The sequence below is a fragment of the Dreissena polymorpha genome, chromosome 4 (assembly GCF_020536995.1).
Source record: "Dreissena polymorpha isolate Duluth1 chromosome 4, UMN_Dpol_1.0, whole genome shotgun sequence".
NCBI classification, from domain to species: domain Eukaryota; kingdom Metazoa; phylum Mollusca; class Bivalvia; order Myida; family Dreissenidae; genus Dreissena; species Dreissena polymorpha.
Genome location: NC_068358.1, coordinates 124,303,631 through 124,323,835, shown reverse-complemented (window position 1 = coordinate 124,323,835; position 20,205 = coordinate 124,303,631). Strand labels below are relative to the sequence as shown.

At 37.7% G+C, this 20,205-nt stretch overlaps 3 protein-coding genes across 6 annotated transcripts in view; all 3 read right to left on the bottom strand.

Annotated features, from left to right (window-relative positions):
• The window catches only part of LOC127875882 (uncharacterized), a 223,695-nt gene that overhangs the window by 60,056 nt on the left and 143,434 nt on the right, over positions 1 to 20,205 (bottom strand). The window lies entirely within an intron of this gene.
• LOC127875883 (uncharacterized) overlaps positions 1 to 20,205 on the bottom strand; it is a 158,863-nt gene that overhangs the window by 59,083 nt on the left and 79,575 nt on the right. The window lies entirely within an intron of this gene.
• Positions 12,851 to 20,205, bottom strand: part of LOC127875881 (uncharacterized) — a 47,111-nt gene continuing 39,756 nt past the window's right edge. For all 3 annotated transcript variants that reach the window (XM_052420620.1, XM_052420622.1, XM_052420621.1), the window contains 5 exons: positions 16,263 to 16,482; positions 15,688 to 15,926; positions 14,870 to 14,988; positions 14,454 to 14,588; positions 12,851 to 14,022 (listed from right to left, as the gene is read on the bottom strand). In XM_052420620.1, coding sequence (XP_052276580.1) covers positions 13,908 to 14,022; positions 14,454 to 14,588; positions 14,870 to 14,988; positions 15,688 to 15,926; positions 16,263 to 16,482 — 828 coding nt within the window. In that variant the 3' untranslated portion in view covers positions 12,851 to 13,907. The remainder of the gene's footprint in view (positions 14,023 to 14,453; positions 14,589 to 14,869; positions 14,989 to 15,687; positions 15,927 to 16,262; positions 16,483 to 20,205) is intronic.

Here is a 20,205-nt window from a genome sequence, read left to right as displayed (position 1 = left end):
GCATTGATAATGGCTGTCGCACACTCACAGATGCTGTTAATGTTATTGAGCGCTACGAGGCAGTTCTTGGTACGCATTCCACATTTGTAAGGGCACTCAGTGAAGAGAGCTCTACAAACTCTGACACTGATATGCGCAAGTGTCTTCAGCGTATCGAGTCACGTCTGGACAGGTTAGAAAAGGTCTGTCCCAGAGGCCAACCATTTCAGAACTCTCGCCACAAAAAGCCCCTATCACCTGGTTGCTTTGGATGCAAAGCCAATGATCACTACTGGCGCGATTGCCCGAACAACACTGAGAGAAACAGGTTCACAAACACCAACAATATGCTACACCACAATCAACAACCGCCCAATCGCATGTTTGAGCAGAAACACAATGTTCTTGATGGCTCTTCATCTCGCCGCCAGATGAACGACAATAGGTCGGAAAACTAGTTTCAACCGACTCTGAGGGTCAAGAGTCGGTGCAGATTATTAACAGACCCACACCTTGTTATGATAACGTTGTTCCAATGCATTCTGCACGAGCCGGTGCGGATACAAACACTTATGACAATGGTTTCTATGTTACTGGCACGGTTGCTTCTAAGCCTGTTAGATTTCTTGTCGATTGCGGCGCGACAACGTCTTTGATTTCTACTCAAACATTTGCAAATATCCAACAATATTGCAATTCTATGACCCCAGTTACTCTTTTCACACGGTGAGTGGGCAACAAATGAACATCCTTGGCAAAGTCGACCTTGTGGTTTAGCTTGGTAAGGAGTGCTACGATGTTACTTTTGTGGTTGGTGACATTGATTCAGATGGAATCCTAGGTCAGGATTTTCTTCGACAAAATGTGGACCACATCAATTACGGAAAGTCCTGTTTGGTGATGGGGTCCGATATTGTACCACTTTAAAGTGTGGGCGGCTCCAGTCAAATATGTCGTGTAGAGGTTCGTGACACGGTCAAGATACCTGCACATTCTAGAATGTGGGTTCCAGTCAATATTCCCCTTGCTGAATATATGGCACCACTTGGTTTTGTAGAACCAGATCCTGATGTTATGGCTGAAAAGGAAGTTTTTCCCATGAGCGGTATTGTTGAAACACACTCAGAGAATGTTCTAGTTAATGTTGTTAACTATGATTCAGAACCTGTCACAATCTTCAAACGAATGCATCTTGGCACCTGCAAACCTTTCTTTGAAAACACGCAACAACATCGTGTTGCACGTGTGACACAACAAGTTGAATGTAACGTTTTGCCACAGCACCTTACTGATCTGTATGATCGCAGTTCAGTCCATCTAAATGATCAGGAAAAATCTGATCTTCAAAACTTGCTTTGCAAGTACAGTCCTGTCTTTTCCAAATCTTCTGAGGACATTGGGCGAACCTCACTAGTCAAACATGTCATCAACACTGGTAAAGCTGCACCAATTCGGCAACCGCCAAGGCGTTTACCACTTGGTAAACGTGCAATTGAAAAGGAAGAAGTTACCAAAATGCTGGAACGTGGCATCATAGAGCCGTCAAGCATTGCATGGGCTTCTCCAGTTGTTTTAGTGACCAAGAAAGATGGCACCCCGCGGTTCTGTATAGACTATCGGCGCCTAAATGACGTCACCATCAAAGATGCATACCCGCTACCAAGGGTTGACGATTGCATCGATTCACTTTCTGGCGACAAATATTTCAGCTCGCTTGATCTTAATAGCGGCTACTGGCAGGTCGGTATGAGTGATGCTGACAAAGAAAAGACCGCTTTTGCAACAACTATGGGGCTGTACCAATTTACAGTAATTAGTTTTGGACTGGCAAATGCTCCATCTACATTCGAAAGGCTGATGGAGAACGTTCTAAGAGGTCTACAGTGGGAGGAGTGTCTCCTATATATGGATGACATTGTTGTTTCATGTGCCACTGTGTCCGAAGGTTTAGCCTGCCTTGAACATATCTTCGAAAGGCTTCTTGATGCTAACCTTAAATGTAAGCCCTCAAAATGCAGCTTGTTTCAAAAGAAAATAAAATTTCTTGGCCACATTGTCTCAGAGGATGGTATCTCTACGGACCCAGCAAAGATTGAAGCAGTGCTGAGATGGCCAACGCCGAGAGATGCAAAGGAGGTTAAGAGCTTTCTGGGACTTTGCTCATATTATAGGCGCTTCGTCAAGGACTTTGCGCTTAAAGCGAAACCTTTGCACAAGGTTTCGGATAAGAGCTCCAAATTTGAGTGGTCACAAGAATGCGACGAGTAATTCCAATCTCTAAAGACTTCTCTAACTTCCTCACCAATTCTAGGTTATCCGGTTCCTGGTTCCAAGTTTGTCCTGGACACTGACGCCAGTGACATAGCAACTGGTGCTGTCCTCTCACAAATTCAAAACGGGACCGAAACTGTGATTGCATATTACAGTAAGGCTCTCAACTCCCATGAAAAAGCATACTGTGTTACACGGAAGGAGTTGCTTGCTGTAATAAATGCGTTGAAAGCACTTCACTCCTATTTGTACGGACAGCCAGTCCTTGTTCGGACAGATAATGCAGCGGTAAGCTGGATGAAAAACCTGAAGCACCCTACTGGGCAAGTTGCACGCTGGCTACAGGAGCTTGGTACGTATAACCTTGAGGTTACGCACCGTAGTGGGTCACAGCACAGGAATGCTGATGCCCTTTCACGCAATCCGTGCTGTAATTGTGCCCGGCAACAACGCCTCAGTGATGAAGTGTCCGAGCAACAAACTGCTACACCTGAAAATTGTCTCCCTAAGGTAGACAAGCATGACAATGATCGCTTAAGGGCCGTTACACGATCCAAAGCAAATGAAAAACCCCAATGCAAACCTTCAATGGCTACTCTTAGTAACTGGTCACCCACAGAAATCAAAACCGAGCAGCTGAGAGTTCCTTGCATTGCATACCTCATTCAAGCTCTTGAAGGTTCTGAGACAAGGCCACAATGGCAGGCTGTCAGTGACAAAGCATCTGCTGTCAAAATCCTTTGGCGCATGTGGGACCGATTTAACGATAGTAGAGGTTTCCTAGTACGTACATGGCATGAGGATGAGCTTCACAAATGGGATCAGATTGTCGTACCGTCTCACAGACGAGAAGATGTACTTAATTACTTCCATGACATTCCGTCTGGTGCTCACTTGGGTGTCGAGAAGACACTAGGAAAGATTCGGCAAACTTTCTTCTGGCCAAGTATGCGAGAAGACGTTGAGAGGATACTGCGCGATGTGTACACATTGCGTATCACGCAAGACATCTAAGCCGCCTAAGTCACCCCTAGGTCAGAATCACACCTTAGCCCTATTAGAGCAGTGTGCTGTGGACATATATGGGCCGCTTCCCAGGTCTGAATCTGGTAATGCATTTGTCCTTGTGATATGCGACTGCTTTACACGGTGGACTGAAGCCATTGCGATACCAAATCAAGAAGCCAAAACTATTGCAAAAGCATTTGTCGACAATTATGTTTCGCGATTTGGAGTCCCTCTATCAATACATTCGGATCAGGGTAGTTGTTTTACCTCATCTCTTTTTAAAAACATGTGCGACTTGTTGGGAATAAGGCATACTCTGTCCACTCCATTGCATCCGCAGTCCAACGGAATGGTTGAGCGCTTTAACCGCACTCTAGGTACCATGCTCACCATGTACTCTGCCTCAAACCAACGAACTTGGGACCAGTTTATGCCACAAGTACTCATGGCTTACCGGTCTTCCATCAACACTAGCACCGGACAGTCTCCCAACAAAATGGTTTTTGGTAGAGAAATCACATTGCCCTTGCAGGCCTGCATTGGACTGCCACCAGGGTCTGGTACAAACGAAAAACCTATTCCTGACGATGCAAATTTGGAACACATCCATGATGTTGCTCGTAAAGTTCTTGCGAAAAAGGTGGTCTACCGCAAGCGACATTATGACCTTCTCGCAAAAACTAGGCAATTCAAGGTTGGTGACCCTGTCTGGTTACTGGATTCAACACGCAAACCAAGTGTATGTAGTAAACTACGTCCACAATGGCAAGGGCCATATCTTGTCTATCTTATAAAGAAGTCCCAGAAACACAAAGCTAAACCAATCCATGTTGACAGGTTGATGCGATTCAACTGAAGCGAAATCCCTAAGTGGATTCTTAACGCAAAGTAGATATTTATCAGTACAATTTACACAGCTCACAAATAGTTATCTTCACACAGACCACTTCCTATAACAATACAATCTGCACTTTATTATATATATATTGTTTAATCTTCGCTGTGGTTGCAATCACTCGATGGCAAACTTCTGAAATTTGCATGAATCCTGCAATATGATAATTTGATACCGATACAAATGATGATGCTTAAATGAAGATTGAAGTCTATGATGAATGGTGCGCACCATACGCTGAGTAATGAAGTTGGCTTGATCACCCGATTGCGATTTTCTCCAGAGAACGATTAGATTCTACGTTAAAGTATATCAGCTCATCAGTAAGGTATTTCCCTTGTGTACTTGCAGGATACAAGCCAATTTGGATATCAACTCATCTGCCCCTTCTGTGTTGATCATCGACCCAAACTCTTCAGCCGTTCTGGTGATTTACGCTACCACGCGAAGTCAAAGCACCCCATTGAGCTCCGAGTAGCACCAAATGACCTTTTCATAAGGTGGCCTTGTACTTCTCTACGGAGCCAGCTGCATTCATCAAGTGCCATGAAGTTGAAAACCCCAACAGCGCCACTGCGTCCTACGCAAAATATCTTGTAACAAAGTGGGCTGCAGGTAGATCTCCTGGAATTTCTTCATGGATTAAGGGTTGGGAGTTGGGATGTGAATCGTCTGCAAAATCCAGGAAACGAAAATCTTCTGGAAGTGTTTCATACATCCGACTAGATGAATTCGGTGCTGTGGTGTATTTGGAAGATGGACCTTCTGTCTATAAGGCCACCATTAAGAAGGGGATCTTCCAAAATCAAAAGTCTTTGAGCGCATTGAAGCGGCGACAGGATTGTATCGCTCCTTCGCAGACTCCACCTCAAGGTCCCTGGGCTGAAGAGGACTATCCAGATCTTTATATGGATATCGCGCAATTGCTTGGGATTGAGGACCGGTTGGTTGCAAGGGTGCAGAAGAGGAGCGACATAGTGTTCCAGGCAATAAGAGAATCGGAAATCGACATTATACCATCTCCAATGTCGATCCACCTATCTGATCCATCATCACCCGTCCAGCTATCCCTCCAATCCATGCCATCCTTTGATTTGTCTCCTCTCCCCACAGTGTCTGCATCTTTATTGATCATCCCTGTACCAACTTCAACCCACGTTATCACCCCTCTCCGAAGGACCAATGAGGTACTGCCGTCATCGCCTCCACAGCCAACACTTTACTCTCCAGCCAGACTCCATCATCAACTACCGCAATCGCCCCTCTCCGAAAGACCAATGAGGTAACTGCCGTCATCGCCTCCACAGCCAACACTTTACTCTCCAGCCAGACACCATCTTCAACCAATCTGTCACCTATTAACACATCTTCCGTCCGTCCTGTTCCAGCCATTATATCGACGCCTGCAGCCACACTCCAAGCACCCATCACTGCCAACCTGCCTTCCCTGCCAACAACATCTGTTTTCAAGCCATCATCAACTATTAGGAGTCCCATCACCACTTCATCAATGTTACCCACAACAACAGTCCCCTTTTCTGTCCGATGCCTTCTATCACCTATTAGAGGTTCAACACCTGTATATCATCCAACATCCCCAACCACCGAGGCTCAAAGCGAGGTCGCGAGGTATTCCCCTTCTCCATTGTCTGCGGTGGAACACTACGTGCCGACCCCTGCCAACACACTCCTACAAACACATGCGACGGCACTTCTGGTCAGTGGGGCAATGCCTCTGCTACCCCCTTCCAAACGTGATTGGTCTTCTGTTCCGGATGAGGCAATTACGCTCGTACAAGGTTTAAGCTGGCCACCAAAAGGATGGAGGAACCTATCTCCTGACTGCCGATTACTTGCACTGGAGTATGCTGCAACATCCATCCTCCAGTCCACTGCTGTATCATGGAGCATCACCAACCGATGTCTGTTGGTCCACCAATTTCAGCACCTGATGCTCCCTGGTACAGCAGGTATTCTCCTGGACAACAGTGGAAAGGTCCGCCACTACTTACACGAAACAGTCCGAGAGATTGCCAGTGGCGTCAGCTCACTTCCAACTGAAGTCAAGTCGACGATACTAAGGACCCTCCCAGAACATCAAGACGATCCTCTCCTGTCCATCATCAAGGACATTCCAGTCAGGCCCTGAAGGAAGAAGATGTCATGTAAACTTTGAATGTTTAAAGTTGTTTAGTATAAATAATTAAATTTTATTAAATCATATGTTTTAAATGACTGTTTAAATTTAATGACATAAAAAAAGTACTTGTGCTTGTACATTTCAAACTCCAGAAGGAGTTTATTTCTTTAAGGTAGGGGAAATGTAATATGTAATAGATATGAAATTATCAATTAAATCTACTTACATATGTTTTATTAACTCCAGATACTTGCTAACAATCCATTGTTTGTCACAATTCAGTAATTCCAATCCAAAAATACGCTCCATGTTTGTTTACTATGACGCTGTCAGCCAGCTGTGTAGGAATACGACCTACATTTTCAATTGCACAATATAATTTGTTATTCCTAACTATTGTTCTCCAAAATTAATGGCTTTCACTTGTATTATTAATCTAAGGATGCATTTGTGTATTGCATTTTGGTAAAGTTATGTTCCAATTGCAAATGCATTGGAACTATTTTGTTAGGCGTAGAAAGCCTATGCATCATATAGTTTCATGTTTCCATTGTATTATTAAAATGTTTAACAGAATTTAAATGCAGAACATTTCTGCCTGATATTATGTATTAATGTTATGTGTTTTAATACAAATTCCTTTTAATAATATAACAACTCATATTATTGACTTACTTTGTTGATTTAGGATTCCGAAATGCTGTTTAGGAAAATGGCTCTTTGTAAACTTGTTTTATTGGTTAAGGAATTCCTAAGTGCACGTTGATTGGTTGGGACGCCTAAGTTTCGGAATCCTAAAGCATCTTCACTATAAATAGCGCGCAGCATCACGGATTCTTCACCTCGGTCAATGACTCAAAATCCACGTGATTTAAAAGTCGGAAACCTACCAGCTTAAGCTAAAGCCATCATAATGGTAGGGAATAGTTCTGTAAACTCTTAAGTAATCTTTTAAGTTATTTAAAATATTAATAAAGAAACAGTGATGCTGCGCACCTTCATCATATTTATAGTTAAACCAAACTTCTTAAGTCGCGTTCTACGATTTGAATAGATTTGTTAAACCTTAACTCGGTCGTTTGTTCTATCCTGACAACGTAGAAGTGTCTAAGTATTACAGTATAATACGACGCAAAGGACGTTAGAAGTGATTATTACCATTCCTTGTAACAGGTGATGCTTTTCTGATTGTTAATTTGTTGCAAAAAAGATTTAATTTTTTAACAAGTCGAAATAATTTGTGGTAAAATGTTGGATCTGTTTAAGAACTACAGTGACGTTATAGAAAAAAGCACTTGCTTTGACATTTGCCCGCGCTGCCAATATCTAGCACTTTATTTAAAATAATGGAATAATACAATAATTGGAAGTATACGGGTTAATAATGTTTTCATAATGTAAATTATAATTTAAATTGATGACCTTCTTTTTTTTCAATTCCCAAAAGCTTTTAGGTGTCCATATATTTAAGTTGCATACATATCTTGCTCAACAGATGCAAAATACATAATACATTTTCGGATAGTTCTACAACTAGAATTCATAAATCCTTCTTTCATAAAAAATTATTTTTAAATAGATCTTTTTCTCAAAATGTATCTCAAAGTATGTTCCTGAGTTTAACTATTTCGCAACTTGGTATTACACCGAGAGATCGTGTGAAATCTTACAGATAAATGCTGCAATATGTGAATTCTTATTGATATGCTGACACCATTGCAATACTCAACAATACATCAATTAGGTATTACATGTATATACATTGCCTTCACAGAATAGTACCTTATTATTCCCATCCGCTCGATACGTTTTAAAAGGAGGTTTACTATAATCACCATGGATATCACTCCGTCTGTCTGTCAGTTCACCAAAACGAGTCCAAAGGCGTTGTTCTACACTCTTCAACGTTCAACATTCAAACAATGTTCTTCGTGATTAAATAATAAAATAGTATGCCCCTTTTTCAGTTTAGACATTGTCTAGCTCTATGTATAGTATATCTTAAAAAAACTGAATGAGATTCCGACTTGAAACTTATTGGGAAGAAGAAGTGTACTTCACACAATTACAACAAAGCTCCCATATTTAAGAGTGAATGCCTTTGTATTTTGTAATTACATTCTGTCCGTAGCATATCTTGAAAAATTAAACAGGTATAAATTTGAAACCTACAAAGAAGAAATATCTCATTGTCCTTAGTATATTTCATATTGAACTTTTGTCTAGAGCATATCTAGAAAACCATAAGAGGTATCAACTTTAAAATGGTTGTACACGCTTATCTCATCGGAAGTTTATGAAGTGCTGAATGGCCTTAACTTTGGCTTGAATAGTTTAAGAGATATTGCCCATTATTAGTTTCTGTACTAGAATTTTGTCCAGAGAGTGTCTTTAGATAAATAAGTGGTAATAACGTGTCTATTTACATATCATTAAGGGGAAGTGCAGTGCAGACAACCAATTTTCATAGTTTCAACATTTAAAACGAATTTATATTGAAGATGTTCAATGTTTTAATGTTTTCCAGTGCGTATCTGCTGTAAAATATGAGGAATCGAGATTGAACTTCGTATGAAATAAGCTTGTAAATTTGCTAAACCAGTAATTATAACTCAACAGCGAATGCCCTCTGACTAAATGGTATTCTGTGGAGGGTATTTCAGGCACATTTCCACTTATCTCACGTTCTGTTTTTGTGTAAAGTAAATAAAAAATAAAGTCTTATCACTTCAAGTTATGCTCTTATAAATGTCCGTCGTTTTACGTCAAATTAAGCATTTAACAATAAAAATATCAAATCCTTACATTTATGAACAAGTATCTAGTCCACAATCGAAAAGAAAATGAAAAAAGACATATAATATCTCCGAAATTTATCAGCTATTTTAAAATTCGAAAAGGATACATTTATTAACAAAGAAACTTGCATAATACTTCGCGGATATTCGATGGATATTAATACAAAAATCGATATGAGCACAATATTGTTTTGGATTTTTTTTTCAAACTATCCACCTTAAATGCAAAATGAACATGATTCGATACATAATGCACAAACACCAATGGTTTGCTGCAGTCAGACCTGTGTGCGATGTTCCAAGTGATAATATCGCAGTGACTTTTCCGTATAATCATACAATTTATCGTTTATTTTCTTTTTTGAGAGCAACTGTTTTTAAAGCTATTTTGGTTTGCAAAATAATTCATTGACATCACATATGGGATTTATCATTATTTCGAGAAAACACAACTGGAATATACATACATAAAGTGTGCAAACTTTTCATATCTTTAAAATCTTACGTGAGGACAAGACACAAAAAAGATAATTCAATATAGACCGCCGCACATCAGCTAGGCGTCCAATAAAATAATAATGGAAGTGTTCAGCTGCTATAATTGATTAATTGCTAAAATCCAAACTACGATGCACTTGGTCGTTATAATGCAATTTTAATTAGGAGGTGCTTCCTCTTCAAAAGACTGAAGTTCACATGGTCAACACTAAGTGTAATAACGCGTTCTCACTAGGACTATATATACCCTAAGTTGAACACAATATCTGATAATTGGAACCTTTTTGATAAGGACTGGGATCGCCCAATTATAACATGGCATATCAAATATGTAAGATTATAGAAAGCAAAAAGGAACAGACTGTAGCCATATGATTCTTCATATGTGTCGTTACATAAAACCAAACAGCAAGTTTTAGCCACAGCAGGTGTCGATCTTGAAATCAAAAACGTTAAATTTGTGTTTATTATAAATATGCATCGTTTATAAAACCAGTTCAGTTTGATTCACAACCTCGCTGAATTACGTTATTAAATGTGGATAAATACACACACCAGACCACTAATGACCTGAACTCGGCCTGATCACGTCACGTGACGGCATTCAGGTCCTTCTTATGACTGCATATAGACGTGTAGTGTGTAAATGAAAGGTCCTAAGTTACCATAAAAAGCAATTGCTACTATTAAAAGAATTTCACATAAGCTGTCATGTGTGTATATTTAGGTTTTCAAACAAATGGGCGCTTTTAAAAAAACTGTTTTCTACACTCTTCTCAAAGTCAATAACGTGCATAATTGCATTTCTCCGGTGATATAATGTGCTTACAATATAATGTGGCAAAATGTCATGAGATAGCTATTGGGTGTGATAGTATTTCGTAATCCATGTGGCACAATGACATGAAAAACGGTAATTCCCAAGCAACCGTGAACATGTACTTTTAGACTCATGAAAAGGTATAAAAGATGTTTCAAAAGTGGCTTCAATACTAGGTTTTTAATTTTCCATACATACTTTTTATTTTGATCGGGTCATGTGATGTGTAGGACACAATATGATCTTATCTTGTAAGGTGACGACCAGTCACACTCGAATGTGAAATTGGCCAAAACAACGAAGGGATGGAACACAACCCCCTAGCTAAACAACAAGCAGTGACGTTCTATGGCCTAACCCCCATTAAAATATAAGAGTTTTCAGATGTTACAATGATACCACAGTAAACATGAACCAAATGAATAAAATGATTAATAAAATATCAAACGTTTGACACGTGATGTTTTAGGTTTTTTAAGCGGTCATTATTCTGAAGTAAAACAGTGACAATAGAAGAAGATTGTATCTAGGAAACATTATACGGTCAATGACTGGGATGTATTATTATACTTGGTTATTCTATATTAATTAGATCATATTCCAGAAAAGACATACAGCGGTATTTACTAATGTGGGTGTATGGGCTATCTTCAAAATTTTGTCGGGTCGTTTTCAAGTTTACTGTATACTAACAAAAGAACAACAATATTTCACTTACTTTACTTATGAAAATATTGCACTGAATTTTTGTGTTGATAGATTAAATGTAGACTTACTTAGAATTGGTTATGGGTCCAATCGGATCAAAGTCATGATCACTGTTTTGAAAGCAGCAAACTTGTGATTAACTGTCAGTTATTTGTGTTTGAATTTACCGATCTGGAAAACACTTCGGATATAACAAGCTGGTATGGATCTTTACTTTTAAATTGAATATGGGGCATGTCAAGTAAAGGTCAATGTCACTGTAAAGTGGTTTCCGTTTAATAGGTTGTGTTTCGATGATGGTATTGCACTTACATTTTGTGAGTATGTTGCTTATATGCAGAGCTAGTATTGAAGTACATTTGAGTCTAGAAACGGCAAATGGCACTTAACTCAAAAATAGAAAAAAGGTTTCTGGTCAAGAACTTCAGTTTAGGTAGATACATTTTGTTTTGTGTAAAAATAACTATAAAAACCCTTTCCGCCCAACAATTTGCGTTTGAAGGGATATATTTCACAAAATGTGTGCGTTAACTTTATACCTAGCCGACATAGCGTTAGATTACACAATTATTATCCCACGCATATTAAATGCGGTAAGATATAGTTTTGGCGTTGCCCATCCGTCCGTCCGACCGTCCTTAGGTACGTCCGTCTGTCACAATCTTTTCAGGGCGATATCTCAGACACTCTATAAGCTTTCAATATGAAATATAAAACATGAGTGTATAGATATTAATGAGGATAAGTTCCATGTACACGAATCATAACAAAACACTTTCTTAAAACAGAGTAATTATGTTTTTGTATAATGTATCTTTTCAGGTCTTTAGTAGTAGTAAATAGAACACATGTTTAAAGCTCAAAATGCTTATTATTTTAAATTTAAAAAATTTAAAAAAAATTTAATTTAAATTTAAAATGTATTCTGTATTAAATCTGTTATATATTATTTTGACGTATATTTCAGAGTTTAATCTAGGCGTTTAAGTCTCAGCGCACATTTAAGGCCCACACTGTTTTACTGTTACATTATAAACAGATTTATAATCTATAAAACGACGTCCTAACTGTTATGGGCATAAACTAGACTTGTTTAATTTTTCGATGAACCTCAGGAATGTACGAAAACGTGTGTTTGGGCTTGTTTGTAATTGGCTACCTGAGTTTTGTTCGTAGTTACACGTTTGTTTGGATCTGGGATCAGGCAATCCTATTTACTGATGTCATAATACCATTCTGCGCTTAAAGATGACACATGAAAAACTACAATGCGACGTGCATAGATGAAGGCATCTATAGTCAAAATTTTACAACGATTCTTGTACAAAATTGAAAGAAAATTATAACTGTATAATGAACGTTCACCCATAAATAGGCATTTCCGTAACGTTTACATATTACACTATACTACTTTTCGGGTGAAATAATAGCTAACGCCACAATGCATTAATGGATTCCGAAATAAATTTGCACATGTATTAACCTCCATAAGAGGGTCTTTAAAGCACAATAAGCTTATGGAAATGTGATATTGATAGGCTAACGCGAATGCCATACTTTGTTGACAAATGGCAGTCACAGTAAATTGTTTTCATTGTTGAATCTTTGTTTAAACTGTAAGCATGTGGTTTCTTTTTGTATAATTAACTAAAAATTCTAGTTTTTAAATAATTTACTTCATACAAATTTTAGTTTTGCATATTGACTGCGTATCCCGAAACAAGAAGACGGAGTCTTTTGAATTAGTTTATTTTCTGTTTCACGTATTCAACACATGTTTTAACAAAAAAAAATCGAAGGTACATGATATACCGGTAGTAGTAAACGCATATACATAAATGTTTTTCTCGTAAAACCATAATTTTAATGATTATGTATCCACACAGTACTCCCCGTTGTATGACCTGACGTATAACAATATGCGATGAAAACCAAACCACAACCGATCTCGTTTATAGGTAATAATTGTGTGTTGTCGTCCAAAATGTCTTCATAATCTCTCGTCCCCATACTCAGCATTCTGCAGCTTATAAGACGCTGGACAACGTCAATAACATTTGACACAAATAACTTAGTACAATATATACAGATGACGCGATGACCCATGTAAGCGGTACAAATGCGATGCAAAGTATAAATATTTAATCTATATCATGCATAGTGCATGAGACGGTATCCGTCTTCGCTCTGCTACCGAAACAATGTATTCAAGGTCAAGTAAACTTTGGCTACACCCTTACAGTTCATCTTTGGCGCAAGAAGATAAGGCAACACAAAACACGTTTTGTCTAAACAATTCTTTTCTTGCATCTGAGAAAAGCTTAACTTAGTTTCCACAATTGCAGATTATCTCAATGCAGAGTTGCCGTTCATTGCTCCCTACATACGCCTCCGCGTTGGGCTCAATGACCAGATTCTTGTAAAAAGTAATCATAATGCATATTAAAGCTGAGTTTATGGATCGCATGCATAGACATGAATGCCAATTTGATGATTTCATAATTATGTATTGATCCACACATTATTTTTATTAAAATAATGGGAACTATTTTCGTGCCTATGTATGGAGAGGCGACCTGTTTGCAACTGATGATTCAACGCAATACCACACGGAAAATGAAGATGGTAGTGCGCGTTGAGTTCTGAATGTGTTTGGTCACGTGAGTTAATTTACGTGAGCTGGGGCTTCTTTCTGAGCCCTGTACAATGGCGAACGGAAGGTAATCGGTGGGCAAGCGATGGTAGTGTCCACTGTGGTCCGGATACCTATAAACACCTCCTCCGAATTCTCTAAAGCCTGTCTCGGTCTCGTTTGCGGCGGGTGCTGAACGGACAGAAACCATTTGCAACGTTAAACTCGCCTGCGTAGCATTCCGGAACTATGCACTTGCCTTCTTTTATGCATCTGTAAGTTAAAATACACAAAAAATAAATATTTGATCGCATTCACAAATAAACTATATGATATTGATTATTTGATATTTTATTTATTTATATAGTTCTCCTAAAAAGGTATATGTGCACTTCTGTTAACACTAAGCGATTCAAAGTAAGTAGTCTTAATAAAAACCTATACGAAATACATATAAAATGAAACTTTAATTCGAGCGTGCTCATTCTTCATTGCACGAAGCTGTAATAAAACAATTTAATAACCAGTTCCTTTACAGTACCGATACAATTAAAATCGTTTTTAAGATATATGAAAGCTGTGGTACAATTGTGTGGATATTCAAAGGTTAAACAATATTCAGAATATATTATCAACTAAAGGCGAGATAACTCACAACTCATAAGGGGCAACTAGACGGTTAGTCAAGATTTATTTAAACCTACACTAAATCTTCTTCGTCCAATGCTTGTTGCCCGTGCATGATTTTCTGACACTTCCGATGTTGATGTCGACAGTCGCATATGCAGTCCCGACCCGGTCGCTCTTTTTTAAACGAGTGTGGACAAAACTGTGCACAGCTGCAATGAAAGTATTACAATCATAGCAAATGGGATGCAATAAATGACGTATATTTAGAACGATACCAATAAAACCGATACATATTTAATTCAATTAAAACTAACAACTGAAATAAAATCACTAAAGTGAAAAATTAAGCATTAAAGAAATAATTTGGATTTTGTTGGGGGGCGGTAAAACTTATTACATAGAGTTTTATGAGGTGATTTCACCAGTCTTGAAAGTTTCATTGAATTTCAAGCTCATATTTTTAATATTGCATGTTTTAAAGTGAGCTTACTTCGACGTGAACTCCACTTTAACGCATTCGCAGGCCGTGTGATTCTGGTAGCTCTTGGCATAGATGAAATCTTTGCTGGCAGGCTTCATTCTATCTGACCCAGGGACGGCCTCTAAAACCTGCAACGATAAACGGCAGATTAATAGCTCCGTGATATATACAACTTTCCATTGCGGATATAAACAAGGTCAGCGTATCGGCATATTTCATATAAGAGACGATGAGCGTATCTTTTTGATGGAAATCGGAAGATAAGAAACTTTACATGATTTACATTATCTCTCCGTAACCATGCACCAGCTTCATGTTCATAAAAGAGTGACATACAGTTTCCACGAACTTACAGCATGATAAAAATAAAACGATATATTTGTTTTCCAATTATTGCTATTCATACTCAGCTGATAAGATATTTATCGCCATGACATAAGCATCACACAGTTTCCTTCCCAAAACAACTTATGGTCAATAAAAGGGGTTTCTCAGTCAATGCATACCGATAGTGTTATCTTTAAAACGGCCTTATGTTTTATTTATATCTTCATTCGTGCTGATCACGTTTGGAAAAAATATATTGCTTAGCAACAGGGCCAAAAAGCATGTTCGTTTTGAATTATTATTGTTCATTGCAATTGAAATGGTTGACGATCAGGGGCTTGATTTCAATTCTGGAACTATTCACGAAATTTCTTCAAGATGCAATGGCTTTACCCATGAAACAGACTCAATAGCGCCTCAATGATCAAAAGGCTTTTGATGCAATCGATGCAAACAATAAATTGATTTAAGCTAAATTATATATCTCACAGATTACTGACCATAAAGTAGCGGTCGATTATTTGGATTCCGTTCTCCTTTTTTGGGACGCATTCAAACCCCTTTGGACAACAAGAAGTGGTGTTCCTACACCGGTGCACGATGGTACACGAAGGCAAGAAGGTGCGGGGTCCCAGCTCGTGTTGATGGTCATCCATTCGTTCCACTTCCGGCTTTGGTTCACAGCCGGCAACAGGGCTTGCTTCAACTTCCCGGTAATGCTTGAAAGCTTCGTCCATATCTGCAAATAGAAAAAAAAACGAAATGAGTCAACACTGTAGCTTCAAACGCCAAATGACGTGTCCGTATATCTCAAAATAAACCAAATCAGCCCCCCCCCCGTAATGTCATTGACAGATTCTTCCCGAAATTCGGCTACCATATTGGTTCAACACTCAATATTCAATCCTTATATATTGCAATTTAGCACATGTAGTAGTATAATTTAATTCATTCTTGCCTTCTGGCGGTAAAACTTCTCAGAAATTGTGTTGTCGGTCAATAAAGGTCAAACCATTGATTCGAAAGCCACACCAAAAAAAGACAAACAAAATGTAATATCCAAGTTCGCACGTACTGTTTGATCCGAGGTCGCTCATCATGTGTCCTCGCCGAGACGACGTCTCCCCATTGGACGCATACAACCCCTGGTGGCTCTTCATGAACATTATCTGGCGCACTTGCTCCTCCGTTAGGTTCGGATCATCGAAAAAAATCTTTAACATATCTGCGACGCTTTTAGAACGCGACAGATGACTTTGGAAATCTGATACTGACACGCTTCGAAACGGCTTGTCCTGTAACAGGGGAATTAAATTCTTAAAGTAAAATAAAAAATCATTGAAAAAAAAACAAAAAAAAACACGTCCACTTATGTTCCTTCTATTGTTTCTGCAATGTTGATTCTTATTTCCCGCTACTTATACTAATAAGTGTGCTGTTGTTGCAACAAGAACTACTGGCAGTAATACGATTTAAAGCAAAAGTGAAAACCTCAACAAAAACTAAAACAATTACCTCTTTTATTTCTACTACCCATACACATAAAATTATCGTCGACATGCGATACATTAACAATAAAATGCGAATTTTTTTATTTTTGGTTTTCGAGATCGTACGATCAGCCACACATAACTGATTCTTGTGATCTTTTAGGCTTTAGGCTTTGATGTGAAGCGTAACCATACGTTATGATATGCTGCCTTTGAGCTCTGGGGCCGTATTCCAGTAGCTTCTTAAGTTTTCACTTAAGTTTAGAAATTTCTTAAATAAATTTCTTAAGTTAAATTTGAAATGTCAAAAACAAAACATGAGACGCTTAGTATTTCTCTTTAAGAAATTCCTTTAAGAGTTAAAGGAAGTTAACTTAATTTCAAATATATGAGAAAAAAAAAACACAAAGTAAAGAAATTTAGTAAGTTTATGAAGCTACCAGAATTTAACTTATTATAAGTGAAATCTTTTTTTTAAAGAAAAAATGGCGGAGATAAGAAAAGATATTGCGCAATATTTCAACTTAAGTTATTTTTTAACTTAAGAAGCTACTGGAATACGGCCCCTGTTCATCATAAAATTGGCACGTTTTAATTGGGTCTCGATCCAATAAGATTATCAAAATCGGGTTTTGTACGTTTTTGTTCCTAGTTATACGTTACTCTACGTTTATCAAGATTTGATGCGTTCCGTTACGATACGAATTTGGTTGCGATATATTTCACGATTCACTCAATAACACTCCAGATAAGAGCCACGACTGGACCCGAATGCCATTAACACTGCCCGACAGGTTATCTATTTCATTATTTTTAAAATCGCAACATATTTACAAAACGTCAGTTTTTTCATAAGATGGACTGCAATCACCGCGATTCGGAAAGACAAATCATGAAGATTTGTCGTACTTTATTACGACAAAATACGATCTGAGGAGATGGTGCCGACTTAACAATTTATTGCAGTTATTCGTCTTCTTCGTCTTCTTCGCAGAAAAAAAACTTCAAAGAAAAACATAATTGACACGATTGGCTTCAAGATCGGATAAAACAATATAAGATCTTATAGGATCATCACGGTTAGGTTCCGATTAATACCGCGATTTAAATTGCGGCGACAATGCTGATAAAGGGAACGTAGCATAAGATAAATCACATCGCCTATTAATATTCCCGTGCACGAACATAGAGTGTAGTCGCCTGCGCAATTACGATAATGATATTAACTTGTGACAAACTGAATAATGCACAATTTATATAACAGTTGGTAAGCGGTGCAGTTTTTACAACTTGTTAACAATACTGTGTCTGCATATGGGTGACACTAATGTATTTTACGATGAGTTAAAGCGAATGTCGCTTTGAAAGCTTTCAGCATGTCCCTAATTTATAACCACAGCATTGTCTTGTCAAATGCAAAATTTACTGTTTTATATTCTGTTTTAAAATGTGCCATTAACTTAAAAGATGCCGTCAAGATAAGAATAACATTTGTTCAACTTATTTTTCATTTTAAATTACGTTTATAAACCATTCAAAAATTCGGTCGGAAAAACTTTCACGGCATTGTAAACATCTTGTCATGAACATTTAACAAAATAAAATACCAGTATTGTTACGTTATTCTTGGGACACTGAATTTTTGGTTAAAATACCGTTTTATTCATAACGGTTTCCATGCTATTTCTGATTGCTATTACTTAACCAGCAAATATATCATCGCATTCCAGATGGCTCAATAAATTGTCAATCAAATCTCGCCAGGTCGACATGCATAGACCGTTTAGTTTACTATAGATAAAAAACATAAATAATATATCTACTTAATCGATTAAAAGAATCAACATTGAAGTGTGTGTACACGCGAAGATTCTATGGAATTGTCATTGACGATGGGATCGTTATTACATTTTAATTTAAATTTATTTAGAATTTTTATAAGAAGTCAACATATCCAGCGGCAATGTTAATAAGACAGAAAACGTTAACATCACCATGGCAGTACTATTTTCACTCGTAAGCGGTCACTTTAGAACCTCTTTTCTATCAAATATCTTTTGCATCCTACAACGCATGTATATTTCAATGTTATTTGGTTCTTGTACACCGTACAGGCTATTGTGATATTGCGTGAATTCACGGAAATGGAACTTTGTAACATGAAATAAAAATGTATACATGCGGAGATAAGACTGCGTAAGATAAAGAAGAATTAGCAAATGCGAAGGAACTGTCTAAAATGAAAGAAGAATTAATGCATGCGTAGATGGAACTGTGAAAGATGAAAGAAGAATTACTACATGCGGAGATGGAACTGTGAAAGATGAAAGAATAATTAAAACATGAGGAAATTGAACTGTAAAAGATAAAAGAAGAATAAAAAACATGAGAAAATTGAACTGTAAAAGATGAAATAAGAATTAATACATGCTGAGATGTAAATGTAAAAGATGATAGAAGAATTTATACACGCAGAGATGGAACTTCGGAAGACGAGAGAAAATAATTTATCCTTGTTGGGAAGCAATTAGAATTTATGAAAAATGTGCCCAACTTTATATTTCATATCAATCTGTTTTTTTTTATGAAACAAAAACAATTGTAAGGTATTAATAATCCATCAGTTAAAGGTTTATTTTCAGCTTTTAAAGACAAGCCCTGATTGATGCAAACTGATACAGAAACGAAACAGTTCAATGCTTTGGAGAAAGTAAACAATTGCTGCGCGGATATTTATCTAAGGCTGATAAAACAGCCATTAAGCTACAGGCGCATCATTGTAATGATACAAGGAACATACGCCCGGCATCATTGATAAATGTCTATACTGCGGTCTATCCGTGTCTATTCTGTGTGCGGAAGCAGTGACACAGGTATGAGATTATATGGACATATTTGCTGCCATACACGACATCGCAGCCAATATTTCACTTCTTATGGCAAAATACGAAAGCTTACGGTGTTTCTGAATTATGTAGTTTATCAACACACGGTTGTGGTAAGTAAGTTTACTAAATACAATTTTTTTTTAGAAATTATCATTATAAACTTCATTCAAGATATTCTGTTTCATACAATTTTCAGATCGATGTTCATGGAGACTTTTTTGCTCATTAATAGATCCGCCCCTATCCGAACATTACAGTCCGTCCGTTTGATTTTCTGTTACGTGTAACTCAAAACGTGTAAATTGTTGAGACGGTCGTCGGTCCTGGTATAACTTAAATACACACAACATGTGTATTTATTTACGATGTTTATTTTTCAGTGTATTTATTGTCGATTTCAAAATAGCGCCCTTGGAGGCCATTCAACACATGATTTAACCACGAGAAAAACGCTGTCGCTATCTTTAAAATAGCTTATTTCTATAAAGTGTGTGCGCTCTCTGGTGCAAAGAGTTTTAAATAAGTTGAAGTGATCTATTACGTCTATTAAAATAACATGAAGAGCTATCAAATGTTAACATTCCAGGCATCTGTTATAACAAGATGGATTAATGAAACCAGAAAACTATTCGTTTTGTTT